This window comes from Rhinopithecus bieti, unplaced genomic scaffold (genome assembly GCF_001698545.2).
Source record: "Rhinopithecus bieti isolate Rb0 unplaced genomic scaffold, ASM169854v2 scaffold_11964, whole genome shotgun sequence".
NCBI lineage: Eukaryota > Metazoa > Chordata > Mammalia > Primates > Cercopithecidae > Rhinopithecus > Rhinopithecus bieti.
In genome coordinates, this window is record NW_016807677.1 from 43,297 (window position 1) to 51,151 (window position 7,855).

The window sequence follows — 7,855 nt, forward strand, 5'->3', positions numbered from 1 at the left end:
GTTTAGTCTTCCACAGTTTTTTTTTTAAACAGGAATTTTCCTGTTTTTTTAATTAATACTATTTAAAATTAGAAAAGTTATTAGCAGAGTTTGTTATAAATGAATAAAATTATTAGCGTTATCTTGTTTTTGTCAGTTTCAAAATAATCATTTATACAAAATTTGTGTGTATCGTCTATCCTTAGGATCATTACTTGCTGAATACGTTGTGGCAGAAATACACTATTCTCTTGACTGCTTCATGTATTGTTTTAAAGGACAAAAAGGAAAAAGGAAAATACATTTTTCTTCATAAAGTTTTTTTTTGTTGTTTTTTGAGACAAGGTCTCACTCTATCACCTGGCTCACTGCAGCCTCCATCTCCTAGGTTCCAGTGATTCTTGGGCCTTAGCCTCCCGAGTAGCTGAGACTCTCATTACAGGTGTGCGCCACCACACCTGGCTAAATTTTGTGTGGTTTTTTTGTTGTTTTTGAGATGGAGTCTGGCTCTGTTGCCCAGGCTGGAGTGTAGTGGCACAATCTTGGCTCACTACATCCTCCGCCTCTTGGGTTCAAGCAGTTCTTTGTAGCTGGAATTACAGGTGCCTGCCACCATGCCTGGCTAATTTTCGTATTTTTGGTAGAGACTGGGTTTCAACATCTTGGCCAGGCTGATCCTGAACTCCTGACCTCGTGATCCACCCACCTCGGCCTCCCAAAGTGCTGGGATTACAGGCGTGAGCCACCACTCCTGGCCTAAATTTTGTGTTTTTAGTAGAGATGAGGTTTGACTGTGTTGTCCATGCTGGTCTCTAACTCCTCACCTCAAGTGATCACCTGCATTGGCCTCCCAAAGTGCTGGGATTACAGGCGTGAGCCACGAACACCCAGCCCATAAAGTTTAATAGTTGAAATTCATAAGGGCACAAAAGTGTTGTTTTTTTTTCTGGAAGTGTGAAGTTCAAGTCAAAAGCTCACTTAAGTCTGTAAAGACTCTCAATTGCTATCAGAAGTAGAAGAAAATGAATTGTCTTAAGTTGTGTGATACTTCAGTGAGTTGTAATGCAATTAAGTATAATGAATCACTGACTTTTAGAGATGTCAGAGACTTTTAGAGAATTCATGGGGAGGAAACTGAACAGATAATAATTTGACAAGTAGTGCTAATTTACTAGTCTCTTTCTACATAATCTTCTCTGGATTGCTTTGAATTAACAATTTTAAATGTTTGAGATTGGCCTCATTGTGTTTTTGAGATAGTTCAAAGTTGTGTCTTTCCTAGCTTGGCTAGTGATTTGGTCTAAGTGTAGCTGTATTATTAATTCTTAAATATAAAAGAGAAGAGTTCTTTCAAAGGGGTTCTTTTAAAAGGAAACAAAGTTTTCTGTTGTGTTTGCTAATTTAATTTTGTTTGTTTGTTTCAGATTGACGTGAGTGAATTCAGACATAACTCAAGCTTGTTAGAGGGCTTTTTAAAAATAAAAAGTTGATTCCGTGCAAGGGAGCAAGTTACTGCTGCTTACCGTTCAGAGACTTACAGGTGCTTGCCTGCATTGCAATAAAGGACTCATTTATTGAGCAAGACTTCTATTTATCTCTTCATTTTGGAGAGCCTAATAAACTGTTATTACAGTTTCTCTACTGACTTTCAAAAGTTTTGAAGTTTGAAAGACACCTTTGCAACTAAAACAGCATGAGCACGGCCAGAACAGAGAACCCTGTTATAATGGGTCTGTCCAGTCAAAATGGTCAGCTGAGAGGCCCTGTGAAACCCACTGGTGGCCCTGGAGGAGGGGGCACACAGACACAGCAACAGATGAACCAGCTGAAAAATACCAACACAATCAACAATGGCACTCAGCAGCAAGCACAGAGTATGACCACCACTATTAAGTAAGTGTTAGAGTAATAATAAATACTTTTGGGGAACCAAGATTTTTGTTACTTTGGTGTTGACTGTTAATACTTATGCCTTAATTTAACCATTTTGATTCCAAATAGAGGACAGATGACTTTGTTTTATGGCCAGTAGGTATTTGCAATAGAATAACGTTATTTCTGCTATAATTTATTCAGCATGTAGTGATCCTAAGGACAGATGATATACAGAAATTTTGTATAAATGGTTTTTGGAAACATTTCTGGCTTTTGTAATTAGTGTAAACGTTATTAGCTTAGTTTGTTATAAATGAATACAATTATTAGTCATCTTGTTGTCAGTATAGTTTTTTTAGTGTTGTTATGACTGCACCTTACCCTAAACAGCACATAAAGCCAACTTTAAGTATTAAATTTAAAGACTCAGTCTGAGTCTTTAGAGTATTTAAAGACTTGCCCAGCCTTCTGAACTCCAAGCATTATTCACTCAGAAAATTTCCTCATAACTTTTTTTAGCTTATGGAACTTAGCTTTTTTACTTTAAAAAAAAAAAAGTTGGCTGGTTGAGGTGATTCACGCTTGTAATCCCTGTACTTTGGGGAGGCCATTGTGGGAGGATCACTTGAGTCCAGGATTTTGAGACCAACCTAGGCAACATAACGAGACTCTGTCTCTACCAGAAAAAAATATTTTTTTAATTGTTTTTCCTTCTTTTACATATAAAACGGGAACTAAGAATTTTGAACTCACAGAACACAGTTCTGAACAGTCTCAGAAACCTTTTGTTAACCTCAAAATTGAAGAGCCTCCTCTTACTAGAGGGTATTTTTTCTTTTAAAGCTGAAAGTATGTAGGCTATTTGTTACTTTTAAGTGTATATTTTAGTTAGAGTATTTGAATGGTAACCATCACTGTAAAGATTCAGTTATAGGAAATTAACATTTAAGATTCTTGGCTCCAATTGATATTTGGCTTTTGTTAAGAAGTTGCCATACAGGGCCGGGCGCGGTGGCACATGCCTGTAATCCCAGCACATTGGGAGGCCGAGGCAGGCAGATCACCTGAGGTCGGGAGTTCAAGACCAGCCTGACAAACATGAAGAAACCCTGTCTCTGCTAAAAATACAAAATTAGCTGGGCGTGGTGGTGCATGCCTATAACGCTACTCGGGAGACCGAGGCAGGAGAATCACTTGAACCTGGGGGGTGGAGGTTGCAGTGAGCTGAGATTGCACTGCTGCACTCCAGCCTGGGCAACAAGAGTGAAACTCTATCTCACAAAAAAAAAAAAAAAAAAAATGCCAGGTGCAGTAACTCACGCCTGTAATCCTAGCACTTTGGGAGGCTGAAGCGGGCAGATCACGAGGTCAAGAGTTTGAGGCCAGCCTGACCAACATGGTGAAACCCTGTCTTTACTAAAATACAAAATTAGCTGGGTATGGTGGCACATACCTGTAATCCCAGCTACTCAGGAGGCTGAGGCAGGAGAATCACTTGAACCCGGGAGGTGGAGGTTGCAGAGAGCCGAGATCGTGCCACCGCACTCCAGCCTGGGCGACAGACTTTGTCTCAAAAAAAAAACAAACTTGCCATATGAAATAATTTAACCCTAGGAATCCTTATAAGATGTTGACACTGGGTTATTGAACTGAGGTATATGTTTTATTACAACCTAGATCTTTTCACTTCCTACAGAAAAATAGCTTATACAAGCTACCAGACTATCGTATAGTTACTGTATGTGTTTCACTAGGACCTCTAATAACTAATTTTCAATAGAATTGGTTAGGTCACTGGTAGAATTGCTATTAGTATATATTCCATTTTTTTAAGGTGAATGCTTTAATTGATAGAGAAATGAATACTACTTCGGTTGTAGTTTGTCTTGACAGAATGTAAGTAGGTTAGCAAAATTTAGACTATCTTTAATTTTTTTTTATAACCTTTTTTTTTTTTTTTTTTTTGAGACAGGGTCTCACTTTGTTGCCCAGGCTGGAGTATGGTGGCATGATCACGGCTCACTGCAGCCTCAACTTCCCAGGCTCAAGTGACCCTTCTGCCCGTGTGCCAGTAGCAACGGGGTTTTGTTGTGTTGCCCAGGCTGGTCTGGAACCCTGAGCTCAAGTGATCTGCCCATCTTTACCTCTCACAGTACTGGGATTACAGATGTGAGCCACTGCGCCCAGCCTATTTTTAATTTTTTTTTTGAGATGGACTCTCACTCTGTTGCCCAGGCTGGAAGGCAGTGGTGTGATCTCAACTCACTACAACCTCCACCTTCTGGGTTCCAGCCATTCTCCTGCCTCAGCCTCCCAAGTAGCTAGGATTACGGGTGTCCACCATCACGCCTGGCTAATATTTGTATTTTTAGTAGAGACGAGATTTCACCATGTTGGCCAGGCTACCCTTGGATTCCTGACCTCAGGTGATCTGCCTGCCTCAGCCTCCCAGAGTGCTGGGATTACAGGCATGAGCCACTGCACCTGGCCTATGAGGATATTTTCTATTTAAAAAGTTCTGGGGCTGGGTATGATGGCTCATGCTGTTCATCCCAGCACTTTGGGAGGCTGAGGTGGGAAGATCACTTGAGGCCAGGAGGTTGAGACTAACCTGGGCAACATAGCAAGACCCTGTCTCTACAAATAATAAAGGCTGTGGCGAGCTATGATGGCACCACTGCACTGAAGCCTGGGTGACAGGGCAAGACTCCATCTCAAAAAAGTAGTAAATTCTGATTTTGGGACAACAGTGGGTTTTCTTTTCTGGTTTTCCTACGATTAATGGTTTCTTTTCAATTCTGTAAGTTCTTCAGATCTCATTTTCTGTGTCGTCTCTTCCATGAAGTCCTCTAGATCCCATCAAGTGTCTCAGAACGCTTCTAATACTTACCTCTGTCACTTACTTTCTCATTTTAAATAGTTTTTTCATCTCATAAGATTATAAATTTCTGGCCGGGCGCAGTGGCTCAAGTCTGTAATCCCAGCACTTTGGGAGGCCAAGACAGGCGGATCACAAGGTCAGGAGATCAAGACCATCCTGGCTAATACGGTGAAACCCCGTCTCTACTAAAAAAGACAAAAAACTAGCCGGGCGAGGTGGCGGGCGCCTGTAGTCCCAGCTACTCAGGAGGCTGAAGCAGGAGAATGGCGTAAACCTGGGAGGCGGAGCTTGCAGTGAACTGAGATCGGGCCACTGCACTCCAGCCTGGGCGACAGAGCAAGACTCTGTCTCAAAAATATATATATATATATAAATTTCTTGTGGTCAAGCTTTGGATTGTATCTTAAACGCATTATTATTCACTATTTTGTTGAATTCAACAGTATGTCATACTGACATTTTTTAATCAGAAACTTTGATGATACAGACTTAGATGAAAGGCTTTAGTAGGCTGGGCGTGGTGGCTCACGCCTGTAATCCCAGCACTTTGGGAGGCTGAGGCAGGCAGATCACAAGGTCAGGAGTTCGAGACCAGCCTGACCAACATGGGTGAAACCCTGTCTCTACTAAAAATACAAAAACTAGCCGGGTGTGGTGGTGGGCTCCTGTAATCCCACCTACTCTGGAGGCTGAGGCTGGAGAATTCCTTAAACCTCAGGAGGTGGAGGTTGCAGTGAGTTGAGATCATGCCACTGTACTCTAGCCTGGGTGACAGAGCAAGGCTCCATCTCAGGAAAAAAAAAAAAAAAAAGGTTTTAGTATAGTAGTCTTGGAATTGGTAGCAAAAAGTTACCAGTGTTAGAGTATTTGCATTATGTAGGACCTAGTTTTAAGTAAAGTAAGTGGTCATTTTTTCTATCAGTTGAGCATTTGAGATGTTTTGGGGACTTTGGTTATGTAAGAACAGCTACAGTGAAAACTTATTCAAAGATGTCGCAGTTAAATGCTTTGTCTGCAGATGTTCCCTGATCTTTTTAATTATTAGACGCTTTGAGTATTTATTGCTTGAGGTTTTTACTTGGCCCAAAAGAAAGTTTATTTATATTCTCCTTGTTTCTATTCTCTTTCGTGGTTTCTGGCATTTCCGATAAAAAAAAAAATTTAAGAGATGCTCATTGGCTAATATTGTGCTATTATTTTGCCAGGCACTGTGCTGAGTGCATTACATCAATTATTTGATGTAACTGTTAACCTGTTTTGTTTATTTATTTGGTACGGAGTCTTGCTGTGTCGTGGAGTGCAGTGGCGTGATATTGGCTCCCTGGTTCAAGCGATTCTCCTGCCTCAGCCTCCTGAGTAGCTGGGATTACAGGCGCGTGCCACCATGCCTGGCTAATTTTTGTATTTTTAGTAGAGATGGGGTTTCACCATATTGGCCAGGCTACTCTTGAACTCCTGACCTCAGGTGATCCACTTGCCTCGGCCTCCCAAAGTGTTAGGATTACAGGCGTGAGCCACGGCACCTGGCTTACTTATTTTTGAGACAGTCTCCCTCTGTCACTCAGGCTAGAGTGCAGTGTTGTGAGCTTGGCTCACTGCAGTGTCTGCCTCCTAGGTTCAAGTGATTCCCCTGCCTCAGCCTCCCGAGTAGCTGGGACTACAGATATGCCCACCATGCCTGGCTAATTTTTGTGTTTTTAGTAGAGATGGGGTTTCACCATATTGGCCAGGCTGGTCTCAAACTCCTGACCTCAAGTGATCTGCCTGCCTCGGCTTCCCAAGTGCTGGGATTACCAGTATGAGCCACTATGCCTGGCCTGTTAACCTATTTTAAAAATGAGAATAGCCGGCCATGGTGGTTCACACCTGTAATCCTAGCACTTTAGGAGACCGAGGCAGGCGGATTGCTTGAACCCAGGAGTTCTATAAGATACGTAAAATCTTACAAGTTTTAAATGTTGAAAACTCATTTAAACTAATTTAAATTCAAACACACGCTGTGTAGGTCAAACAAAACACCTTTTGACAACAATTACACGGTATACAGTATTGCTTAAGACGATGGATGCCTTAATCCCTTCTGTTCTTGATTTTTTTATCCTCCTGAGATTGTTTCTGTATAAGAATACTTTTTCTAAAGTTGTTTAATTATCTCGTTAGATATATTAAATGGAATATATTAAACTTACCGTGCTTTTAAAACCAATTATAATTGAGATGAATCATCTTTGTTAGGATGCTATAAATTTTGATACTTCAAATTTACTGTATTCTCTCTAGACCTGGTGATGACTGGAAAAAGACTTTAAAACTCCCTCCAAAGGATCTTAGAATCAAAACTTCGGTAAGTTGGTTGTAAAATACAAGTAGATAATGGTGGGGAACTAGAAGTGAAGTACAGCTGTCCCTCGGTATCTGGAGGGAATTGGTTTCAGGACCATAACACCACTGCCACCCTCCTCCTCCAACCCAGTAAGATAGATATTCAGGCTATGTATTCCCATTTTATGGATGAGAAAACAAAAGTTCAGAGTAGTTAGTTATCTTAGTGTATTGTTTTCAACCAGGGAAAATTTTGTCCCCAGGGGCATTTAGCAATTTGTAGAAATATTTTTGCTTATCAATGGGGGGATGCTAAAGGACAGCCCTTTACAACAAAGAATTTTGTGGCCCAAAATGTCTGTAGTGCTGAGCTTGAGAAATTTGACTTAGCCAAAGATATCTGTAGCTCATGAGTGGTAGAGGTGGGATTTGACTTCATATCTTGTGATTTGCAATTCATGGCATGATATTTGTGTGAAAAAATAACACTATTCCACCAGTCCTTAGAAGACTATGACCAAGGACCCGGCGCAGTGGCTCTTGCCTGTATTCCCAGCAGTTTGGGAGGGCGAGGCAGGCGGATCACCTGATTTCAGGAGTTCGAGACCAGCCTGGTCAACATGTTGAAACCCTGTCTCTACTAAAAATACAAAAATTAGTTGAGTGTGGTGGTGGGCGCCTGTAGTCCGGCTACTCAGGAGGCTGAGACAGGAGAATCACTCGAACCTGGGAGGCGGAGGTTGCAGTGAGCCAGGATTGCGCCACTGCACTCCAGCCTGAGTGACAGAGCGAGACTCC

At 41.5% G+C, this 7,855-nt stretch overlaps 1 protein-coding gene across 2 annotated transcripts in view; it reads left to right on the forward strand.

The window, feature by feature from the left end:
- DDX6 (DEAD-box helicase 6) overlaps nucleotides 1–7,855 on the forward strand; it is a 41,339-nt gene that overhangs the window by 3,573 nt on the left and 29,911 nt on the right. For both annotated transcript variants that reach the window (XM_017883179.1, XM_017883180.1), the window contains exons 2-3: nucleotides 1,404–1,872; nucleotides 7,016–7,079. In XM_017883179.1, the coding sequence (XP_017738668.1) occupies nucleotides 1,673–1,872; nucleotides 7,016–7,079 (264 nt within the window). In that variant the 5' untranslated portion in view covers nucleotides 1,404–1,672. The remainder of the gene's footprint in view (nucleotides 1–1,403; nucleotides 1,873–7,015; nucleotides 7,080–7,855) is intronic.